Source organism: Dryas octopetala, chromosome 3 (assembly GCF_963921425.1).
Source record: "Dryas octopetala chromosome 3, drDryOcto1.1, whole genome shotgun sequence".
Taxonomy (NCBI): domain Eukaryota; kingdom Viridiplantae; phylum Streptophyta; class Magnoliopsida; order Rosales; family Rosaceae; genus Dryas; species Dryas octopetala.
In genome coordinates this window covers 11,404,641-11,428,503 of record NC_141368.1, presented here as the reverse complement: position 1 = coordinate 11,428,503, position 23,863 = coordinate 11,404,641, and the positions used below count along the sequence as shown (strand labels likewise).

The 23,863-nt window shown below is 37.0% G+C and overlaps 3 protein-coding genes across 4 annotated transcripts; 2 read left to right on the top strand and 1 right to left on the bottom strand.

Moving 5' to 3' along the window:
* The first annotated feature begins 3,931 nt into the window (after positions 1 to 3,931).
* LOC147290875 (GATA transcription factor 4-like) lies at positions 3,932 to 4,840 on the top strand. Its single transcript, XM_086237839.1, has 2 exons — positions 3,932 to 4,171; positions 4,277 to 4,840. The coding sequence occupies exons 1-2, from the start codon at positions 3,965 to 3,967 to the stop codon at positions 4,838 to 4,840; spliced, it is 771 nt and encodes a 256-aa protein (XP_086093965.1). The 5' UTR covers positions 3,932 to 3,964.
* A 1,007-nt stretch (positions 4,841 to 5,847) lies between these two features.
* Positions 5,848 to 21,052, bottom strand: LOC147290873 (RGS1-HXK1-interacting protein 1-like). Of its 2 annotated transcripts, XM_086236614.1 has the most exons (14): positions 20,742 to 21,052; positions 20,074 to 20,140; positions 19,900 to 19,977; positions 19,472 to 19,524; positions 18,762 to 18,845; positions 16,844 to 16,896; positions 16,691 to 16,755; positions 16,523 to 16,581; positions 16,365 to 16,448; positions 6,857 to 6,909; positions 6,704 to 6,768; positions 6,536 to 6,594; positions 6,102 to 6,256; positions 5,848 to 6,005 (listed from the first exon to the last, which is right to left on the bottom strand). In XM_086236614.1, exons 1-13 carry the CDS (start codon positions 20,979 to 20,981, stop codon positions 6,131 to 6,133), a joined length of 1,086 nt encoding a protein of 361 aa, XP_086092740.1. In that variant the 5' UTR covers positions 20,982 to 21,052; the 3' UTR covers positions 5,848 to 6,005; positions 6,102 to 6,130. The 2 variants fall into 2 exon arrangements, with proteins under 2 accessions (XP_086092740.1, XP_086092739.1); XM_086236613.1 differs by having other exon boundaries at positions 5,848 to 6,256.
* LOC147290874 (zinc finger BED domain-containing protein RICESLEEPER 2-like) lies at positions 12,787 to 16,320 on the top strand. The gene is made up of 3 exons (XM_086236615.1): positions 12,787 to 14,974; positions 15,057 to 15,366; positions 15,459 to 16,320. The coding sequence occupies exons 1-3, from the start codon at positions 13,193 to 13,195 to the stop codon at positions 15,566 to 15,568; spliced, it is 2,202 nt and encodes a 733-aa protein (XP_086092741.1). The 5' UTR covers positions 12,787 to 13,192; the 3' UTR covers positions 15,569 to 16,320.
* Positions 21,053 to 23,863: the final 2,811 nt, after the last annotated feature.

Genomic DNA, 23,863 nt, shown 5'->3' with positions numbered 1-23,863 from the left:
CCTAATGGCTAGGGTATACAAAAATCTAAACCTACCCCACTGCCCACTGCCTACTGCCTCTCCACCACCCTCACCTTCTGCTTCAAACACGTGCTTATTTTAATTCTAACTCAAAAGTTATTAATCCATTATTTATATATCATCGCACTAATAACAATTGATCAAAAAGAGCCTCAACTAATCTGAAATCATCCAACTATCCAAGAATGTTTGATTCCAATGCCAAGTATAAATCTGTAGGCTTCCTAGCAAGAAATTTTGATTCCAATAATATTATAGACAACTATTATTATTTTAATTTCTGTTCACTAAAATGATATGATAAACTTTTACTTACGTATATATTGTTTAATTGAGATAATAATTAATGTCTCTAATATTATCCCTTTGATTCAAAATCTACAATGAAAAAAAGTTTATGTCTCAGTGTTCGAGTCTCACACACTTAAGATGTATTCTTGATATGTAATTATACTACTATTTTCATCGTACCCATTTTTCAAAACACTAAGCTCGATACACTAGAATAACCTTATTAGCCCGTGGATTAAGCATCATATACCTAAATATATTGATAGTTAGCAGGGAAAATTAGAATGACTCTTATATATATCCCACACACATCATTCCTTTTTTTTTTTAGTTGGCAACGAAAACTCTCATAATCTACATTCTCATTGACTGCAAGGTCTTAAATTTGAATGTATTTCCAAGGAAAAAAATTGAATGCTTATGCCTTTGTGAGATTTCCAATTACTTTGCAATCATCCAAGGCACAACACACGTTATTATTATTAGGAGATTATATACATGCAATTACCGCATGTTATATAAACAAATTTATAGAAAAATGATTTATACACTAAGAATAAAAATGTGAATCCGTTTTTAAGAATGATCCTCATAAGTAACCGAACTGAACCGATTTCTCAATATCGATGACTGAATCGCAGGAGGGAGGCTGTCAATTTTGACCACCAATGGTGGCAGTTCAATCCTTTCCGCCGACATAAACCGACAAAGTAAGAAAATAACTGAACCAATTAGTTCGAATCGGTGGCAGAGGCGATTTTTTTCGATTGATCGGTGAGAAATACCAGCCGCAAGTCATAAGTCATAACATACTTTAGCTCTGAACTGTAGAATTTTTTATTGGACATATTGTTGTGTGTTTATATAATTCAAATTAATAAAATAAAATGAACAGCTGGAAAAGTTGTCGGTGTACCTTGGTGAAGTAATAGCAGCAGCTATGGGATGAGCTGAGCCCGAGAGAGAGAAGTAGTTGGGGTGGCGTCAGAGGGATAATAAAAATGGAAACAGACGTCTCAATCTATTTTGTTAGTCTTTGTTTCACATTCTTCTACGCCATTCCCTGTCCATTTCTCATTTATTATGCTGAATTTTTATGTTCTATGAGCCTATGAGCCCCTCACCTATGTCTATCTCTCTCTCTCTCTCTCTTCATGCGACCATTCAAATTAGTCTGATTTAATTCCTCCTTTCGAACCAGTTCTTTAAATATTTAGAGGATGATATTGGATGTGACTTAATTATAATAGGGTAATAACTAATAAGTAATTGAAAGGTAATTTAAAGAGACATATTAGATTGTGCTCATCTCGTATATATGTAAATAAACATATATATCGAGATGTGATAAACATATACATGTGTATCAAATCAATACTTTGGAGGATTTAAACTTATAATACTTCTCATTACCAATCCCAAAATCTTAGCCGATTGATTATTTTATGAAATGCAGCCGGTTGGTACTAACAAAGTTTGTGAGTTGTGACAGGTCACATATATATAATTACAAAACTCATTTCACATTATCACATAATTTGATAATAAAACCTGAATAAAATTGGAGTATACGAGGCTCATGAAAACATAAATAAATACAAAAGTTGACCTACACATGTTACTAGCTAGCCCATATCAATTACAATTTTTAATCCACTATATATAATTTATAAATATTTAAAGCGTGGACCCTTATTACATGTTTGGGAATTGGAATCCTCAATCTATATCCATCTCTTGCGGGTGGATGACATATTTTTGGCCAATTCATACAATTTTGTTTTAATTTTTGTTTTGTCATGGGTATATTTATTAGAAAATTAGGATTAAATCCCAAATATCAATAGTTTTTCAGTAAAATAGCAAGACACTAATTTGTTTTAGTTTAGGTACTAACTTAGAGTAAGACATTTTGGACTAGATTACAAATCAGTTTGTTATATAGTTGTGATTGTCGAACAGTCACAGTTGTGATTGAACTGTGACTGTTTCAAATTTATAAAAATTCAAAATTTTTAAAAGTTTAATCTTTTTTATTTAGGCTTGGGGGATAAAGTCATATAATTCAAAGACTAAACATTAAAGTTTAAGCCTTGCAAATATTGAAAAAACAACAAATCAATAAAAAAGTTATAACTGTTAGACAGTCACAGTTCGATATAACTATGTTTTTTAAAATTGGTACCTAAATTGAAATTTAGTACCTAAAGTAAAATAACATAAATGTTTTGGTAGTTAAAATGAAAAAACATTATAATTTGGTACCTAAAATCAATGGACCTTATATTTATATGGTTTTTCTATATAAGCATGTGATGAGATTTTATGACATAACAAATTGATGAGTCGTGATATTAATTTATAAAATAAATATATGGCTTCTAACATTGCTCGTAAATAGATTACGTTGTGATTCATAAATACAGTACAAAAATATTTATTGTTACTCAATTCGAGAGGAAGGTATTGACATAAGTACGATGATTGTGGATTTACTTCCAGCTATTTACTTTAATTTTTTTGCTTAACATTTATTTATTAAACTTTTGGCTCTACCAAGATTGATCATTGATGGTTTTCATCAATTTAAGGTACTGGGAATAAGCTTCGAAGTATGTGTTCAGCTTGACTTGAGGGAATTCCCATGTATCTTTCCTCTTATTCAGCTGGTAGCATCTGGTAAATGAATTGAATTCCTTTATCCTTTTTTCAATATAAAAAATTATGTTTGATACTTATTTATTAACTTCCAACTATGCTTTAGTGTAATTAGCTACTAATTATTCATTAAATTTTGATTATTGAAATTAATGTATAGTAGCTCAGTAATTAAGAGTATTTATTCTTACACCTAAAGTCTTGTATTCGATTCTCAGCCCCTCTCCCACTATCGCTTAAGCACATATAAAAGAATTTTTGAATTGAAATTTAAGTAGTCATCTAAACATTTATGAGCAGAGTATGAAATTATGGATGAAATATATATATATATATATATGAGAGAGAGAGAGAGAGAGAATTTTTCTCCTCTACTATCTAATAAGAACATTTGTTACTTAGCTAGCACTTAGAATTTTGGTATCACACACAGTGTGTCTACATCATATTGTTAGAATTTTTCAAAAAGAATTATAAATCTGGCACTCCTTTTACACACATTTCTCAAAACTCATAAACTAACACTACAGTAAATTCACTATTGGCACAGTGGCACAGTGTTGGGTTTGCATGAAGTAGCCATGTGTCTATGATTGCATGAAATCGTCCATGCACTTGGCGGTTTCCATATCAGCATCAGCATCATGATGAATATAATAAACAATGCATTGCAATGTCATTAACTTATTATCCATACTGGCTTTGGAGGGTTGCAGCAGCACTAGTCACTAGTGCAGTCACTGCAGCAGAGCATGGCAGAAGACACGAATTAAAAACCCCCTCAATCACTCCCTCTCACTCTCACTTCACGTTCCTCTGCTCCCTCCTCCCTCAATATATCAATCCCTCTTCACTCTCTCTCTCTCTCTCTCTCTCTGGGCTTCTGAGTTTGCTAGAGAGCTGAGAGCCGGAGACCCATTTTCTTCTTTCACTTTCTCACTTTTTTTGTCTGTCTGTGTATACCCAAAAACTTGAAATACAGAAATCAAGAATAATGGAGGGCATGTACGGATCAGCTGGGCAAGACTACTTTCCCATCGACGACCTTCTCGACTTGTCCAACGATGACCTCTTCTCCTCCTCCACTTCCTCCACCGACTCCGACCACCACCACCACCCTCCACCGCCTCAACACCATCCAAACCCCACCCTCTTTCTCCCTCCCTCCACCGACTTATTCTCCAACGACCTCTGTCTCCCCGTATGCCCACATTTCCCCTTTTACAAAAATTGAGTTTTTTGTTGTAATTTTTTTTTATTTTTAATTTTGGGATATTTATTTATTTATTTTTGGGTGGATTTCTAGAGTGATGATGTGGCGGAGCTGGAGTGGCTGTCACGCTTCGTCGACGACTCCTTCACCGACTTCCCCACCGCCGAGCTCTCCGGATCCCTCTCCTTCCCTCAAAACGACAAGTCGTTTTCCACCACAAGCCGAGTCCGCACCAAGCGCTCCAAACCAGCCAGTGCTGCCAATTTCGACTCAACCTGGGCCGGCCCATCCGAGCCCAACTCTCCCAAGCCCAAGCCCAAGCGAGAAGCAGCGGAAGCTTCCACGACGACGCGCAGGTGCGCGCACTGCGCGTCGGAGAAAACCCCGCAGTGGCGGGCCGGCCCAATGGGCCCGAAGACGCTCTGCAATGCCTGCGGCGTGAGATACAAGTCGGGTCGGCTCGTGCCCGAATACCGACCCGCCGCGAGCCCCACTTTCGTGCTGACTCAGCACTCGAACTCGCACCGCAAGGTCATGGAGCTCCGTCGCCAAAAAGAGCTTTCGCGGCCACACAACCACCGAGAAGAGCCACAACAGCAACAAGAGCAAGAGCAGCAGCAATTCTATCTTCACCACAATGGGTTTCAAGTCTGCTGACGTGTAACACACGTGTCGGTGTATCAGTGACGGGTCTTGAATGTGAAATTGGGATGGGATAGTAACATTTCTACTACATCTCTGGTTGTTTTATCAAAATTCAAAAGTTTTTTTTGTTGAGTATAAATTAAATTAAATGTATTTAATTTTATTTATTGAACTTTGGGGTGGGCCGGTGGGGGGGGGTTTTAAATACGTTCAAATTTCAACTACCAATGCCAATGCCAATGCCAATGCCTTGCTGTTTTTTTTTTTTTTAAACGCAGCCGGCGTGATGGGGGTGGAATTGCACGTGATAAAGCGGCAGATGAGGCTGACCGAATATTCTCTCTATCTTTTCTTCTCTGAACCACTTCACACTTCACACTTCACATTTCTCCTTCTTTTCTTTTCTTTTGTTACGGTTCCTTCACATTTCTCTTGCTAAAAAGGAAAGATTAGATCAGAGATTCAGGTGATTGGGGCATTGGCATTCGATGAATGGAAGCTTGCAAGAGCCAGTTGGGCATCTGTAATGAATCCAAAGCACAAATTGGGGTTTTTAAAAGGCTCAACATTTAACGATAAAAAAAATATATATATATAAAGCCATTGACTTGTAAAGGCATGAAGTCAAGCTCGGTATGAAAAAATGGAAGGGAGGGGTCAAATCACGAATCATATGTCATACCATTTCTATGCCTATTATGAATAAAACTTGAGAGGTAATATTCATTCATTATATATGTCCTTCTCGCCATATGATAGGCCATGTGATTGAGAGAGACACATTAGCGTGTAGATACTCATACGCTCGTGGGTAGATGCATCTAACATAAAATTTGTATACTTTTAGTCGTGTACAATCCCACATTGGATAGGTTTGGATCTTAAGCTTAAAGCTTAAAAGAATGGGTGGGCAGTATCTCACAGGTTATCCTTTCGGATCGAATAGTAATCTCAGCCCATAACTTATAGCATACTAATTTATGCCAAGGCATTAGTTTCTTGGAATGCAAGGTTCCAAATATAGCAGAAGTTAAAATCTTACGAATTGAAATAGGTACACCAAGTGCAAATCTTGAAAGTTTTTCGTCATACAGCAAGTTTGGTAAGTTCTGTAGTTGAGTATCAGCCAGTGGTGGAAATCACAAACTCAAACTTTTGCTCTATGACCTATATCTCCCTGCCAGGGGGAGAGAATGAGAAACCGATAAATTTGTATTCTTAAGCAATACTGCCTTCTACAAAACTCATGAGCAAAATGTTACAAGAACTTTACTTCTTTCACTTATTGACACTTGGATGATGTCATTCTAATGAGGAAATGCCAGTAAAAGAATTCTCAGACTGAGATTCTAGCCTGCTGCTAATCTTTGTGACCTCCTTTGTCAAATCATTCCTTTCTTTCTTTGCCTCAGAAGCTAGTTTGGAAACCTGCCAGCCAGACAGCCCAAGATGAGCACTTGTATACAAAAGTGTACATAAATTTCCTAACCGGGAATATTTCATACAAGTCAGCGGATCTTCAGAAAAGCAGAGGACTTGGACAGGGAGATTTATTTTTGTCCTCTGTGAGTAACATGCCAAGATGATGCATGTTAAAATGTCATTTTTATTAGTGGTTTTCTTATTATTGAGTTTAAGTACTTTGATCTTTTTGACTTCAGTAGAAGAAAGAAGTAATGAAGTGCAATATTATGATCAAGAACTTACTTGTGACCGGAACAGAGATGCTTCTCTTCTAGGAAGTTCTCCAAGGAAATCTTTTAAACCTGATACAATGAAAAACAATGTAGAAGCAACAGAAGCAAAATGGTTCATTTTTACTCCACTTTAATTGCTTAATGTCAACAAATTTTAGAGTTAAAAGTATTTGCATACCTTCAGCTTGTCTTTCAATCTTATAAGCTGAGTGAATCACACTTGGGATTTGTTTCACTGTTTGTCTGCCATTGAATAAAAGTTTGAATATGAAAAGTAAGAAGAATGGAAAATGGAGTGGAATATAACAGCTCCGCTTTTATAAATTCAAACCTGAGTTTCGTCCATCCCTGCATAAATTCCTCTTTAGCATGTACTTGCCTCTTCTGAAAACAATAACTATACAATGAGTTGGATTCTTATGCATTCTTGCTCAGATTATATATGATGCTCAATATAGCAAGCGATAACTTGGAACATCAAAATAGGCATAAGGCAAAATTCTATGTTAAAATCCACCTAAGTGAGTTTGTAATCTATCAAAGTTTGCAGCTGACCTAATCTTATTTGTCATGTCTAAAGAGTAAACTCTTCTTTGTCTTTTTTTCTTTTCCCAGTTGATCGGTCGCTCGCAATAGACGAGCATCAACATATCATGAAGATTGTTGAGTAGACAAATAAACATCTAAAACAATGAGCTACACATAAGAAAATTTTAGTCCCTCTCTTCAAATATGTTTTCATTTTCTTCTTCTCTCTTTTCGTTCTTTCACAATCCTGCTTTCTCAATTTTCAGATGTTCTCAGCCACATAACCATAACAGTGACAGTTCATTGCAGGCCAGTTTCTCAGCTTTCAATCATTCTCATTTGTTTATATTGGGATTAGCAACATAATATAATTTCTCACAATCAGCACTTCACTTCTTGGCTTAAAGTAGCTCTAGCAACTTCAAATAATACTAGGTTTTTTTTTTTTTTTCTCTAGGATAGACCTCACCTAATGTCACTACTAGAGATGATGAACACTGACTGCTAGAACTAACCTCCGCAACAATTCTTCTCACATTTAGTAGCCAATGAAGTCTTTAGTGTATTCCTCCAAGGCATCAACTAAATAGCAAACACATATGACCATCACCATCTGAATACATGAATGGACATATTGTCCTGCAACAACAGCTTCATAGACTTTTCACATTACAATATCAACCCCGGCCATTCCAGGTCCTAAGTTAGACAAACATTAAACTTGATGCACAAAATTGAACAGGACCTTCCATTATATAAACAATTACTTAACTTTTCTTTTTAAAAGTCTTTTATTTCAATTTATTAATGTACAAATGTTATTCTATCAACCAGAGTGTATGTCTGCCTTTTGACAGTATTTTCTTCCTCAAGTCAAGTTATACTTTGATCATGCAGTCAAAATTTTGCTCATGTTAATAGAAGAATGATTCCATCCTTCTCAGTTTGTTAAAGCAACAGTTTTTCTTGCCCATTAATTTGATAGGCTACCTCTAAGTTGTATTTGATGCTCAAAGGAAAATCGTCCTCATTCATTGTCAGGTGGCATCCGATCTCTACCTAAAAGTTGTATTGGATGCCCATAGGAAAATCTTTCTCATCCATTCACTTTTCAGGTGACATCAGACCTTTGAACTTTATTGCTTTCCAGTTTAGTGTGGGTCAAGTTCTGTGTTGTGTTTTTTTGTCTCGGTCGGAAATTTCTGGAGGAAGCTACAGGTCTGGCCGAGAGCAATAAGGAGACTGGGCAGTGGGGTAGTTTGGTGTTTTCCTAGTGGGGTACGATTTTGGAAGACAAATAGAACTTGCGCAAGACTTTCCTAGTGTGGGAAGGAGTTCTAAAGGGTTTTCCTTGTGTACAAGGAAATAGAATTAGCTAATAGGTAGATTACCTAATTCTATTAGGATTAGGAATCCATATTGTAATTGGTAAGTCTATGCTCTATAAATAGGCTGCTGCAAGTCTCATAGAAATTAATAAGAATAGCTAGAGACTTCTAGGGAAGAAACTCAAAGGGAGACTCGGGTTAGAGACTCAAGGGTGAGTGACTTCAAGGAAGGGGTTTTTCAAGAGGGAAAAACACAAGAGAGCTATTTGTGCAAGAGAGAAGAGAGCGGCTGCGAGTTGGGTAGTCTAGGGTTTCAATAAGTTCTTGTACTCTTATTCTATACATAGTGCAGCTGTGATTCTCTAAGGATCACACGGGGACGTAGGCAAAGTTCGCCGAACCTCGATAACAAATCTTGGTGTTCTTTGTGTTTACTTTTGCTGCCATATTGTGTGTTGTTTGCTATATCTGTTTTAACTCTAGAATACATCAAGGACAAGATCACAGGGGGTGTTAATTCACTTCAATTGGTATCAGAGCCAAGTTGGCTAGAAGGTTTCTGCGATGTCTAGAGGAGGTCGAAGTATGGACTTAGGGGATTTAAGGCCTGCTCTGAAGCCATATGATGGCAAGGATGATTTTACACATTGGCAACAGATGATGAAGAACGTGCTGGTGCAGCAGGATCTGGATGATGCACTTCTTGGTGAGAAGCCGACAATCACGTCAGAAGGAACATGGAACAAGGTTCTTAAGAAGGCCAAGAGTTCAATAGAGATCCACCTCACAAGCCGTGAGGTCTCACATCACAGAGGCGATGACAGTAAAAGAAGCATGGGACAAGTTAGAGAGTGTTTATATGGGCAAGACGGTGTCCAATAAACTCTTCTTGAAGGATGAACTCTTCGGACTTCGACTAGAAGAAGGTGGAGATGTAGCGGATTATGTATGCAAATTTCAGAATTGCATAGCTAATCTCGACAAGGTCGAAGAAGTTTACAAGGATGATGATAAGGCTATCATCTTGCTGAGATCCCTGCCATCTTCTTTCAAGCACTTCCGAACAACTTTGATGTTTGGAAAGGAGACTCTAAAGCTTGATGACGTGGTGCAAGTGCTTCAGTCATATGCAAAGTTAGATGATTTGACCGAAGGCACTCAGTCATCACAAGGCCTTTATGCTAAGGGCAAGGAGAAGAGTCGAGGGAAGGGAAGGAAAGGAGGGGCAGATCTAGCAAAAACGGGAAATCCAATAATTCCGATGAAGAAGGTGGTTGCTTCGAGTGTGGTTCACTAGACCACTGGAAAAGGGATTGCCAGATATGGCTGGAGAAGAAGAAGAAAAGGACTGAAAACTCAAGTAACGTCGTGGTCGACGATGGGGAGCTTTTGATGGTATCTTCGGGAAATTCTACTCCACATGCTTGGTATTTGGACTCCGGATGTGGTTTTCATATGTGTGCAAACAAGGAGTGGTTTCATACATATGAGGAATCTAGTGAGGGCAAAGTTTTGTTGGGAGATAACTCTGTGTGCAAGGTTCATGACGTTGGCACAGTCAAGGTGAAGATACAAGATGGAATTGTTAGGTTGCTTGGGAATGTGCGATATATTCCTACATTGAAGAGAAATCTTATCTCTCTTGGAACTCTAGGGAAGAATGGGTATGCATTCAAGTCTAGAGCAGGGAAGCTCCAAGTCTCAAAAGGATCAAGTGTGATCCTGAAGGGAGTTGTGCAATCTAATAATCTCTACAAGCTTTCCGGGGTTACAGTGATAGGTGGAGTAGCTGCGTCTACCAAAGAGAGCTTGGATGTTGAGCTCATGGAGCATTGTAACAAGGGAGAGCAAGGGCATCATCTCACAAAGGAAGAGTCTCATCAAATAAGTGCTACGGCTAAGGAAGAAGAAGCAACAAACCATGATTGTTGCTTGGTTAGTTATTCATCAAAGATTGACTTCAAAGATGCAGCAAGGGAAGTCAAGAAAGATGAGGAATGTTTGATTGTTGTTAAGGAAGATGCAACCATGAAGGCAACCAAGGTGGTTATGAAGGTAAATTCAGTTCAAGAGAAGGCCATCTCTGAGCTAGTGGAGCATGACACAAGGGTTGAAGAGTTTGGACAACAACAACAATCAACAAAGGTTCAAGAACAGGTGGAGCAAAAGAGCACAAGGCAGTCCAAGCCCAAAAGTACCATCAAGCTAACTCACAAGTTTTGGTGGGAAAAGGACAGAGATTACTATGGTGTTAGTAAGGGAAATCCGACTACATTCAAGGGGGCTTATGAGAGCAAGGAATGGGAACGTCGGAGGTGTGCTAGGTTGTCTCTACAAAGGAACTTCGATTGGAAGTTGATTCCTAAATCCAAGGAGAACGTTGGCTATGAATGGGTTTATGAAACAAAAGGCGAAGAGAATCTTGAGGCTGCAATTAAGATTCGAAGGTACAAGCTCGGGTTGAGCTTGCTCAATCTTCAAAGTTAGTTGATTGAGGTGGAGCACCTTCTCACTTAAGGTGCATTGAGGCAATAGGTTTTTTTGCCAATGTGAAGGGGTTCTTGGAGGTTTGTTCGAGGCTACTTCAAGACTAGAGAATATCTCGAAGGTACAACATTCATGGCTTTGGTTCCGACTCGTCAAGGTGGAGATTGTTGTGTTTTTTTGTCTCGTCGGAAATTTCTGGAGGAAGCTACAGGTTTGGCCAAGAGCAATAAGGAGACTGGGCAGTGGGGTAGTTTGGTGTTTTCCTAGTGGGGTACGATTTTGGAAGACAAATAGAACTTGCGCAAGACTTTCCTAGTGTGGGAAGGAGTTCTAAAGGGTTTTCCTTGTGTACAAAGGAATAGAATTAGCTAATAGGTAGACTACCTAATTCTATTAGGATTAGGAATCCATATTGTAATTGGTAAGTCTATGCTCTATAAATAGGCTGCTGCAAGTCTCATAGAAATTAATAAGAATAGCTAGAGACTTCTAGGGAAGAAACTCAAAGGGAGACTCGGGTTAGAGACTCAAGGGTGAGTGGCTTCAAGGAAGGGGTTTTTCAAGAGGGAAAAACATGAGAGCTATTTGTGCAAAAGAGGAGAGCGGTTGCGAGTTGGGTAGTCTAGGGTTTCAATAAGTTCTTGTACTCTTATTCTATACATAGTGCAGCTGTGATTCTCTAAGGATCACACGGGGACGTAGGCAAAGTTCGCCGAACCTTGATAACAAATCTTGGTGTTCTTTGTGTTTACTTTTGCTGTCATATTGTGTGTTGTTTGCTATATCTGTTTTAACTCTAGAATACATCAAGGACAAGATCACAGGGGGTGTTAATCCACTTCATTCTGTGGGAGACAGTGGCAGACCTTTTGAAAAGTTGAGAAAGGTTACTCAGGTAGACAGTTTGACAGGTACCCATAAGTTCCATTTGTCAAACCTTTGGTGTGACTGTGTGAGTAAATTCAAAAAATGTATGATAAGTTCAAATTATCTCAACATGATGTCAGGGTGACAACTTTACATCTGCAAAAATTCCATATTGAAAAAAAGGCAACACATCTTACTTATTTTCAAGAAAGAATATTCTTGTTGATTTATTCTACTTAGTATTCATACTTTGCTAACTGGTAAGGACATCCAATAATCTTCATACATGTCCTTTGCACAAGAATGTGCCTATGTTTTTTCCAAAAATATATCTTATCATTAAAAATATTCCCTCCCATTAGTCACAACTAGACCTGGCAAAATACCCCACGACCCGTTAACACGACCCGGAACGACCCGTAAATTTGAGGGTTTGGGTTGGAGGTTAGCGGGTCGTGTCAAAAACGTGTTGACCCAATAACAACCTGTTAAGATAACGGGTCGTGTCAGTGCCAACCCGCGAAACCCATTAGACCCGTTAAGCATAAGGGCATTTAGGTAATTTTAGACACTTAACAAAACTAAAGTTCCAGCCTACCTGAAAACCTAATTCATTCACTCATTCAGCACTGCAGCACTCAGCCGCCTCCCCCCCCCCCCCCCCTCGACTCACACTCACTCTCTAAAGCTAATCTCTCTCAATCTTTCTCTCACAAAGCACAATCTCACATAGTCACATTCATTCTCACTCATTCTCAGACTTCTCAGTACAAGCACCAAGCTCTCAGTCTTAGCCTCTCACTGGAGCTCGGATCGGAGGCTTCGGGTGTCGAAGGTCTAGACTGGAGCCTAGATGTGATAGACTCGGAGAAGAAGAACGAGCCGTCGGCGAACCAAATGGCAGAAACCCTCAAACCCAGGCCAGAATCACTCTATGTCTCACTCTCGATCTCAATCTCGACAAATCTAGAATCATAAGGCAGAAATCCTCAAACCCAGAATCACTCTCTGTGACTGTCTCACACAGTCACGCAACTCTCTCTCTCTCTCTCTCTCTCTCTCTCTCTCTCTCTCTCTCTCTCTCTCTCTCTCTCTCTCTCTCTCTCTCTCTCTCTCTCGACATCATAAGGCAGAAACCCTCTTTGATTCTCAGTCAATCTCTCAACTCTCAAGCTCTCAGCCTCTCACTGATCTCTGGAGTCTCGACTCTTGATTGATCGATTCCCTCTGTCTCAGTCAATCCCTCCAGCTCTCAGCAACATCATCTGGTCTCTCATTTCTCTCGTTGCAAATCAAAGACTCAAACCCTCAAAGAGTCAAAGGTACTTCGAACCAGTACATCAATACCTATGATTTATGAAGTAATCTCACATTTCTATTATGTTAAATCAAGTGAAATATGTTATGAAGTAATCTCACATCACTGTGTATTTGACTATTTGTGAATTGTGATTTGTATGTGTGTGTTAGACTTTCATATATCAAGTGAAATACTTTCATGCTTAGCTATAGCAGAGTTCATTTGCTGCGAGTTAAGAGTAATATTGCTTAGCTTGATATTCTTGTTTTTACATATAACTATTAAATGTTTATTGCAGATGAATCCCACAAGTAATATTGATGAAGAGTCTAGTGAAGTTTCAGTGAGAAACAATGTGGATGAAAGTGCTGCAAATGTAGATGCTACGACAACAGATACAAGCCCTACAAACAAAAGGGGTAGAGGCATAGCAGTAAGTAAGCGTAAATTAAGATCTCATGCTTGGACTTTGTTTGAACTACTGCCTATGAGTCCAGATAAAAAGAAGCGTGCTAAATGTAGACAATGTGGTGTGATATATATCTGTGATAGTCAATGTGGGACGGGTAATATGTTGAGGCACATGAAAAATTGTCCTAAGAAAACACATGGTGATTTGCAGCAATTAATGCTATCACAATCTGGATTGCGATCCCCAAAATTTGAGCATGAGAAATTTAGGGATTTATTGATAGAAGCAATTATCAAACATGATTTGCCTTTTAGCTTTGTTGAATATGAGGGCATTAGAGCTTTGTTTGCATATATATCCCCTGATATCAAGCTGCCTTGTAGAAATACTGTAAAGGCATGTGTTTTAAGAATGTTCAAAAGGAAAAAACTTAAACTTGATAATTTGTTAAGTATGGTTCCAGGAAAGATTTGCTTAACATCTGATTTATGGACCTCTGTGACCACTGATGGGTACCTAACTCTTACAGCCCACTTTGTTGATCAAGAATGGAGATTGCATAAAAGGATTTTAAACTTTTGTCGTACGCCCCCTCCACATACTGGTGTTGCTTTGTGTGAAAAAATTAATTCATTATTAACTGATTGGGGGATTGAGAAGAAATTATTTTCTATTACTTTGGATAATGCTTCTGCAAATGATTGTTTTGTTGAACATTTGAAGAATCAATTGAACTTTAGAGGTCTACTATTAATGAATGGTAAATTCTTTCATGTTCGTTGTTGTGCTCACATTTTAAACTTGATTGTTCAAGATGGACTTAAAGAAATTGATCCCTCTGTGATAAAGATTCGTGAGTGCATCAAATATATAAAGGGTTTAGCTGGGAGAAAACAAAAGTTCTTTGATTGTGTTGCACAAGTAGGGATAGTAGGTAATAGGAGAGGCTTAAGACAAGATGTGCCTACTAGGTGGAACTTAACCTACACCATGCTTGATAATGCACTTGTTTATCAGTGTGCTTTTATCAATCTAAGGTTAAGTGATTCAAGTTTCATTTTTTGCCCTTCTACAGAAGAGTGGGATAAAATAGGGAAGATTTCAAAATTTTTGGAGTATTTTTATGAAGTTACTTGCTTATTTTCTGGAACAAAGTACCCCACATCAAATTTATTCTTCCCTAAAGTGTTCATAATCCAACACAGTATTAAATCAACCATGGAAGATAGGGATGATTTCATGAGAAGGCTGGGAACTTCTATGAACTTAAAGTTTCAAAAGTATTGGTCAGATTACAGTTTTATTCTTGCAATTGCAATTATTTTGGATCCTCATTATAAATTGCAGTTCGTAGAATGGGCTTATACCAAGCTTTATGGTCAAGATTCTTATGAATTCAAAAGTGTTAGTGACACATTGTCTTCTCTTTTTGATTTGTATGTACAAAATCTGCCTCATCTTGTTAATTCAACTCGTCCAAGGAATGAGACAGCTAGTCATACAGAAGATGGAGACATCATTTTTGAGGTAATTGCTTGTTTGATAATTGTTTGTTTTTTTTTTATAAGTGCTTGTTTGATAATTTCATGTTTTTTATAAACCTTTGTAGGATTTTGATAATAGTTATAACAATGGTGTAGCTTCAAGTACAAAAACCGAATTGGATAAGTATTTTGATGAAGAAAGGCTAGATAGAAAGCAAGAGTTGGATGTTCTTTCTTGGTGGCAAATGGAGCAATTTCGTTATCCTATTCTTTCTCATTTAGCTCGCAATGTGCTAACAATTCCTATTTCCACTGTTGCATCCGAATCAGCCTTTAGTATTGGTGGTAGAGTACTAGATCAATATCGTAGTTCATTATTGCCTGAAACTGTTCAAGCTTTGTTATGTACTCGAGATTGGATTTTTGGCAAGGGAGGTAAATTTTATGTATCATTATACTAGTATGTTTCTTTTTTATTCTCATAAGTAATATTTGTAATTGGTTTTTTTATTTATGCTTAGTTTTAGATAAAGAATGTGCTGACTTGGAACAACTTACTGAAGATGTTTTAAATTTGACTAATGAGGATAGTGGAACCAGATCTGGACAATGCTCTAATAGCATTTCTATTGATTGATGAAAGGTGCTGTATAGCCTGTATTTCTATTGTTGTGGCTGTAATATTTCTATTGATGATTAATGCAATTGAAAAGTATTGTATCCAATCTCATATGTGTTCTGTTTCAGGAAAGAATTAGAGAAGTTATTGGTGTGGAAGTCTGGAAGAATGAAAATATTTACATTATGGCTGGAAGCCTAGAACATTTTGAGTCTTCATGTGCATCAGATATTTCATAATTTCATTTACTTGTTTGTTTTCTCTTTTGCTGTAATTTTGGAACATTGTATTTAATTTTGGAACATTGTATAATTTGTATTAAAGTTTGGGTTGTTATTTATTTTGGAACTTTGTTTTGAATTTTGGGTTGTTAAGCCTATTATTTATTTTGAAACTTTGGATTGAATTTTAGGCTATAATTTCTGATTTATTGTAAGATATATATTAATTATAAGTGTGTTTAAAAAATAGTAATTTTTAAGGGGTTAAACGGGTCGTGTTGTGTTCACCCGTTTTAATTCGTGTCGTGTTCGTGTTGAGGTTTTTGTCACCCGTTGCTTAACGGATCATGTCGTGTTAACCTATTCAGCTTAACGAGTTGTGTCGTGTTTGACGCATACCCGCAAAAAACGACCCGTTTGCCAGGTCTAGTCACAACCAACCAATAGAGGAGCTAAAACTAAGAAAAGCATCCACAGGTTTTTTATCACAATATCTAAGAATTCCTCATTGTCAATCAAGACTAATGAGAGGGAAGGCGGAGGGCGGGAGAGAGGGGGAGAGAGAGAGAGAGAGAGAGAGAGAGAGAGTTTACCAATAATTTTTCACTTTCAGCATTTAAAAGGTCAATGGAATGTCTCAACTCCATTTCTTTAGCATAAGTTCTGGAAAGGAAGGACTGCACCCAGAAACAAGTGTTGAAGCGAATTTCCACATATGATATTCCACATATAATTATGATCAAGAACTTACTTGTGACCGGAACAGAGATGCTTCTCTTCTAGGAAGTTCTCCAAGGGAATCTTTAAAACCTGATACAATGAAAAACAATGTAGAAGCAACATAAGCAAAATGGTTCATTTTTACTCCACTTTAATTGCTTAATGTCAACAAATTTTAGAGTTAAAAGTATTTGCATACCTTCAACTTGTCTTTCAATCTTATAAGTTGAGTGAATCACACTTTCGATTTGTTTCCCTGTTTGTCTGCCATTGAATAAAAGTTTGAATATGAAAAGTAAGAAGAATGGAAAATGGAGTGGAATATAACAGCTCCGCTTTTATAAATTCAAACCCGAATTTCGTCCATCCCCGTATCAATTCCTCTTCAGCATGTACTGCCCTCTTCTGAAAACAATAACTATACAATGAGTTGGATTCTTATGCATTCTTGCTCAGATTAAATATGATGCTCAATATAGCAAGCGATAACTTGAAACATCAAAATAGGCATAAGGCAAAATTCTATGTTAAAATCCACCTAAGTGAGTTTGTAATCTATCAAAATTTGCAGCTGACCTAATCTTATTTGTCATGTCTAAAGAGTAAACTCTTCTTTGTCTTTTTTTCTTTTCCCAGTTGATCGGTCGCTCGCAATAGACGAGCATCAACATATCATGAAGATTGTTGAGTAGACAAATAAACATCTAAAACAAGAGCTACACATAAGAATATTTTAGTCCCTCTCTTCAAATATGTTTTCATTTTCTTCTTCTCTCTTTTCGTTCTTTCACAATCCTGCTTTCTCAATATTCAGATGTTCTCAGCCACATAACCATAACAGTGACAGTTCATTGCAGGCCTGTTTCTCAGCTTTCAATCATTCTCATTTGTTTATATTGGGATTAGCAACATAATATAATTTCTCACAATCAGCACTGCACTTCTTGGCTTAAAGTAGCTCTCGCAACTTCAAATAATACTAGGTTTTTTTTTTCTCTAGGATAGACCTCACCTAATGTCACTACTAGAGATGATGAACACTGACTGCTAGAACTAACCTCCGCAACAATTGTTCTCACATTTAGTAGCCAATGAAGTCTTTGGTGTATTCCTCCAAGGCATCAACTAAATAGCAAACACATATGACCATCACCATCTGAATACATGAATGGACATATTGTCCTGCAACAACAGCTTCATAGACTTGTCACATTACAATATCAACCCCGGCCATTCCAGGTCCTAAGTTAGACAGACAAGAAACTTGATGCACAAAATTGAACAGGACCTTCCATTATATAAACAATTACTTAACTTTTCTTTTTAAAAGTCTTTTATTTCAATTTATTAATGTACAAATGTTATTCTATCAACCAGAGTGTATGTCTGCCTTTTGACAGTATTTTCTTCCTCAAGTCAAGTTATACTTTGATCATGTAGTCAAAATTTTGCTCATGTTAATAGAAGAATGATTCCATCCTTCTCAGTTTGTTAAAGCAACAGTTTTTCTTGCCCATTAATTTGGTAGGCTACCTCTAAGTTGTATTTGATGCTCAAAGGAAAATCTTCCTCATTCATTGTCAGGTGGCATCCGATCTCTACCTAAAAGTTGTATTGGATGCCCATAGGAAAATCTTTCTCATCCATTGTCACTTTTCAGGTGACATCAGACCTTTGAACTTTACTGTTTTCCAGTTTAGTGTGTGTCAGGTTCTGTGGGAGCCAGTGGCAGACCTTTTGAAAAGTTGAGGAAGGTTACTCAGGTAGACAGTTTGACAGGTACCCATAAGTTCCATTTGTCAAACCTTTGGTGTGACTGTGTGAGTAAATTCAAAAAATGTATGATAAGTTCAAATTATCTCGACGTGATGTCAGGGTGACAACTTTACATCTGCAAAAATTCCATATTGAAAAAAAAGGCAACACATCTTACTTATTTTCAGGAAAGAATATTCTTGTTGATTTATTCTACTTAGTATTCATACTTTGCTAACTGGTAAGGACATCCAATAATCTTCATACATGTCCTTTGCACAAGAGTGTGCCTATGTTTTTTCCAAAAATATATCTTATCATTAAAAATATTCCCTCCCATAAGTCACAACCAACCAATAGAGGAGCTAAAACTAAGAAAAGCATCCACAGGTTTTTTATCACATAATCTAAGAATTCCTCATCGTCAATCAAGACTAATGAGAGGGAGGGCGGGAGAGAGGGAGAGAGAGAGAGAGAGAGAGAGAGAGAGAGAGAGAGAGAGAGAGAGAGTTTACCACTAATTTTTCACTTTCAGCCTTTAGAAGGTCAGTGGAATGTCTCAACTCCTTTACTTTAGCATCAGCTCTGGAAAGTAAGGACTGCACCCAGAAACAAGTGTTGAAGCGAATTTCCACATATGATATTATAACTATGTGCCATGTGCTTGCTACATTATGCTATATTATCCACACTCTCAAATAGAAACATCAAGCACCAAATACATAGCAGCACAACATCACAATTGTTGGGATGAAAGCATTCCAAATTACTTGAATCATCGTAAACAAGTCCAAAGCAATTAGTTCATGACCAAAAAAAAAAATCCATTCTTAAATCCATCTAAATGCACATGATACTGTTAATCTTTGGGATATTATCATATCAGCTCAATTGGCTCTAAAGGAAAATAGTACCTCATGGTTTAGATTTAATTCCTTATCGTTTTCTTGTTCTCTTTTCTCCATTACAAATAAAAAGTATGAATCAACCTTTCTAAACATTGGGTGAAAGAATGCCAAGACTGCAGGCAACAATAGTACATGTGATTAAAGAATACATACTAAAATGAGGAGTGACCACACCCATAAAATACTACACTCATCTCTTGGGTCATTGTTACATAGCTACACAGTGCCCTAAATGAGAACATTCACTCTCTCTGTGAAAGGAGTTGGTGATGCTAGAAATACAACTGGAATGTGTCTTAAATAGCATCCATGCTTACCTCTTCACTCACAAAAAGGCGCAAGGTTTTGTGGTACAAGAAGCGCCGTGGTCCTGCAGATAACAAGGTAATTATGGGCAATGTACATGGGTTTAAACTTGATATTTAGGAAAACTTCTAACAACTTAAATTGGGATCAGATCTACAATGCAGTCCATTGTTTAGGATGGAATCTAATATAGAATCCTGAACTTGCATGTGCAGGTTTTGCAGGTCATCTATACCAGTGACATCCAAGAGATTCAACATCTCAGGGTTTTTTTTTTTTTTTTTTCTTATGTAGTAGAATAGGAAATAAAACAAAGCTTTGAATTTCTATAAGAATGTTTAAAGCTTTAATGGTCTACATAGCAACTGAATTTTGAACGCATCCAACTTTCGAAAACTGATAAATATGGTATAATGTGCTAAAGAACTTGAACCCTTACTTTTGAGAACCACAAACCCTAAACCAGTAGTAACTCCGCATGTAATCATTGGATGTGAAGCCGCAACAAGAACACCCTCTGCACCAAATAAGTGTAAATAGACACTTCTAAACATACAGAAACCAGAAACTCAACTTTTAAAAAAATAAAATAAATTGATAAATCAACACTAACCTTTAATCTTCGCAAATAAAATATCCTCATAAGCACTATAATTAGACTTGACATCTTCCAAGGAGTCCTACATACAGATATTCCAACTCAAATAACTATAAACCCATTGTTAATGATAATTTCCTTGAAAAAGGAAAAAAAAAAATTATTCCCAATTGGTTGCTAGAAAAAATGTTGAAATTGTTTATATTTCACACTGCTTAAATCCAAATAAAATTAAAATTTTTAAAAAGACACCTTTATATCCTAGAAAACAAGGTGCTTGGTGTGCATTCATGAAAACAATGACTAAAAACATTACTTTTTGCACGGTGCAAATAAATTTCCAATTATCCGAATCAACAGTATACAGACAATAAATGCATAATTGCAATCCTAATTTCTTTATTCAAATTTTCCTCCATGGAAAATAAATGTAGAATTCAACAATTTAAACATTGAAATTGCAGTGACTATTTGATATTAAAATGAGAGCTTACAAATACACAAGTTTTTTCTTTACTTATCTCGGAACCAACCAGTCTAAAATAGTAAAATTTAAAAATAAAATATGCTTAAATAATGGATTAAATATTTTCATTCGTTGTGCATTGTTTTCCACGTTTTCTAATGAACCAAACAGAAAATTAAAAAAAGAAAAAACGAGAACTGAGGGAATCTGTCCTTACAATGGTTTGGCTGAAATGAGCAGCGGAGGTGGATCGAATCTCAGAGAAACGTGACCTAGAAGCTTCCATGAGGGACTCGAATGTCTCTTCTATGGTCTTCTGGTAAAGCCGAGACTGCTCGACCGCATAGTCGATCCACAGCCTAGCGGATTGCCCTAGGGTTTGGGCACTGTGGCTTATGGAGTCGCTGGAAGATAGGGGTGGATTCTCCTGTGAGGATTTTTCTGGTTCCTTCGCCATTGCTAATGCAAATGAGCTTGTTCACTCTCTGATTTTCTTTTGCTGCAAATTGTCGAGCTCGTTGAAGTTGATGGCAATGGATTCGGCCAATCGTTGTAGTTAATCGGGTCGGGTGGTAATGCTTAATTGCTACTGTCTTTATGGGCCGGGTTACGGATAGTTTTTTAGGCCTTATTTCACTTTTTATCGCGTCCAATCGGCCCTCTCCTCGATTGATGGTCATGGGTTTTTGTTCTCTTTCTTTTTTGGCTTGTTTTGTAGAGGGCCGCTACTTGTACACCATGTTTTTTCTTTTACACACATTAAAAAAAAAAATCAAGGAAAAAGACCACTTTGCCCCCATCTCTTTTCTTTTTGCACACCATTCCTAAAAACAAACACTGCATACACCCATCCCCGACCACCACACATACCTCATCCCCGACCACCTCCCTCCCCACCTTTCCTCTCTCTGACACATACCTCATATCCGACCACGTCGAGCAGCCCACCATCCCTGGCAACTGCCCCACCCCATCCCTGCCCCGCTTTCCTTTCTCCCTTTCTCTGTATGTCTATCCAGCTTCGGCGACCACCCTTTCATTTTCCCTCTCTTCTCTCCCTTTCTTCTTGGCGTCTTGGACAGTGGCTGCAACTTCCTGCAATTTTTATTTTTTTAAGTTTTGGCTATCTGCAGGGCAAGAGGAGAGAGGGAAGTAGAGAGAGAAAGGTATGTGTTGGGTTTCGGGGAGAGAGAATGGGCAAGGAGGCGGCGGGGAGAGAGGAGCCGGAGATAAAGGGAGGGCTCGGGGGGAAGTGGTTGAGGTGGGGGGAAGAAGAAGAAGAAGAAGAGAAAGGGTGGGGGGCCTGGGAGGCGGCGGGGAGAGAGGAGCCGTAGAGGAGGGGAGGGCTCGGAGGGAAGTGGCCGGGGTGGGGGGAAGAAAAAGAAGATAAAGGGTAAGGGTGGGGGTGGGGGTGTGTGGGTGAGGGAAAAAGAAAGAGATAAAAAGAGGGGAGGGGCAAGGTGATCTTTTCCTTTGGGTTTTTTTTTTTTTATAAAGAGTGTGCAAAAAGAAAAAAAAGTATGTACAGATAGCAGCCCTCATTTTGTATCTTTTCCCAATGCCATGGTGTATAAGGTGTACTAGAAATTGTGCCCGCGCACGATGCCGCGGGTGTTAAAAGCCTATAAAACGTGTAGAAAGTTAATAAAAGTATGATGGAAAGTTTAAAAAAATTTAATACAAAGATAAGACTTTTTACATATACATGGAAATCTAAATATATTTATAAATAGTGACAACAATATTTCTTTACCAAGTTGAAGTTACAAAATGTGGATTCATAGTATGTTTTATATACTAGTTATTATGTTAGGATATGCATTACAATGCATGTGAACCTTTAGCACAACTGTGATAACCTGAGGCTGCAACAACATAATAAAATAATAATGTATTATGTAATAATAATAAGAAATTGAGCTAATAGTAGTACATGTGATCTAGCAAACTATAAAAATAATGACTGTTATATATTTATAAACACTCAAAATAGGTCATAAAAATAATAAAAGTAATGTTTCAAATCACCACTTACTTAAAAAAAAAAAAAATTGTTCCAACAGGTCAAACCCTCTTATTCATATTGTCAAAACCAACACTTACCTCATTGATCATTTTTCTTTTTTCACTTGCCGACTCACTATTTGGCCTTTGATATGTGATTCAAATTTAAACTGTCCATGTATTTTTAAAGTTTTTTAGAGCTTTTTAAAATCAATTTTCATGCAAGTTTACTTTAATTTGGTAATGATTATTTCTGTGTTAAATTTTTTTAAAAGAATATAATATCTGTCAAGGATCACTATTATAGTGCTTATTAAAAATCCATGAAAAAAATAACACAGCACCCTTGCATAAATTTGTATATTTATTTAATTGAAATTTCTCAAGTGGATAATCAAGAAAAAAAGGAAAAAAGAGAGTTTTATGGAGAGATTGTGAGAATAGTGTGTGAAAGACCAAAAAAGGCATACCCAACCCCACTATTCTCACAATGGCAAGTAGATAAAAAAAAAAAAAAAAAACTGAGAGGGGAAACAGAGAAGGACAAAAGCGATGGTAAGAGGCGTAAAAAAAGGGAAAAGGCAGGGGCAAAAGGAGAAAGGGAGGGAAATGACCAAAACAGGTCCAACTTATCCCACTAATTACACTGACAATCAACTAGAAAAAAAAAAAAAAAAAAAAAAAAAAAAGCAAAAGAGGGAGAGCAATGTTCTTAAGCTACATTAATGAACAGTGCTCCACCCTCACGCCTTTTAGGCCATGTTTGTTTGGTCGTAATCTAAAACTTGGAATGAGAATCGTATTCCATTACAGGAAGACTTGATGTTTGGTTGACTAGAAAGGAAACAAAACTAAAAAATTGACCTTAGTTGACTGTAAACCAATTCCATAAAAAATGAGGAATAGAAATACCATAAGAGGGGTGATATTTCTATTCCATAGTTAATTTGGAATGTAAAAATTACCATATATATTCTTTCATTATTTGGCAATATTGAAAAATTAGAAAATATAATAGGAAAAATTATCAAACGTTGAGAAATAGGAAATATTGGCACATAATTATGACACATATCTTTCCTATTATATTGATATGTGTCAATTACCAAATTAGAAAATATAATAGGAAATATTACCAATAACTTTGATTGTGTTTTTGTTCCAAGCGTTGGAATCGAAATTGAAAACCTATTACATTACGGGATAGACAGAAATATGAGTACAATTACTTAATTTATAAAAACCTATTAGTATATATATAATTTATAATTTTCCTTATATTATACATGTTTTGTTCAATTTTTTTAAAATGATTATGCCTTATTTTAGTGTGTT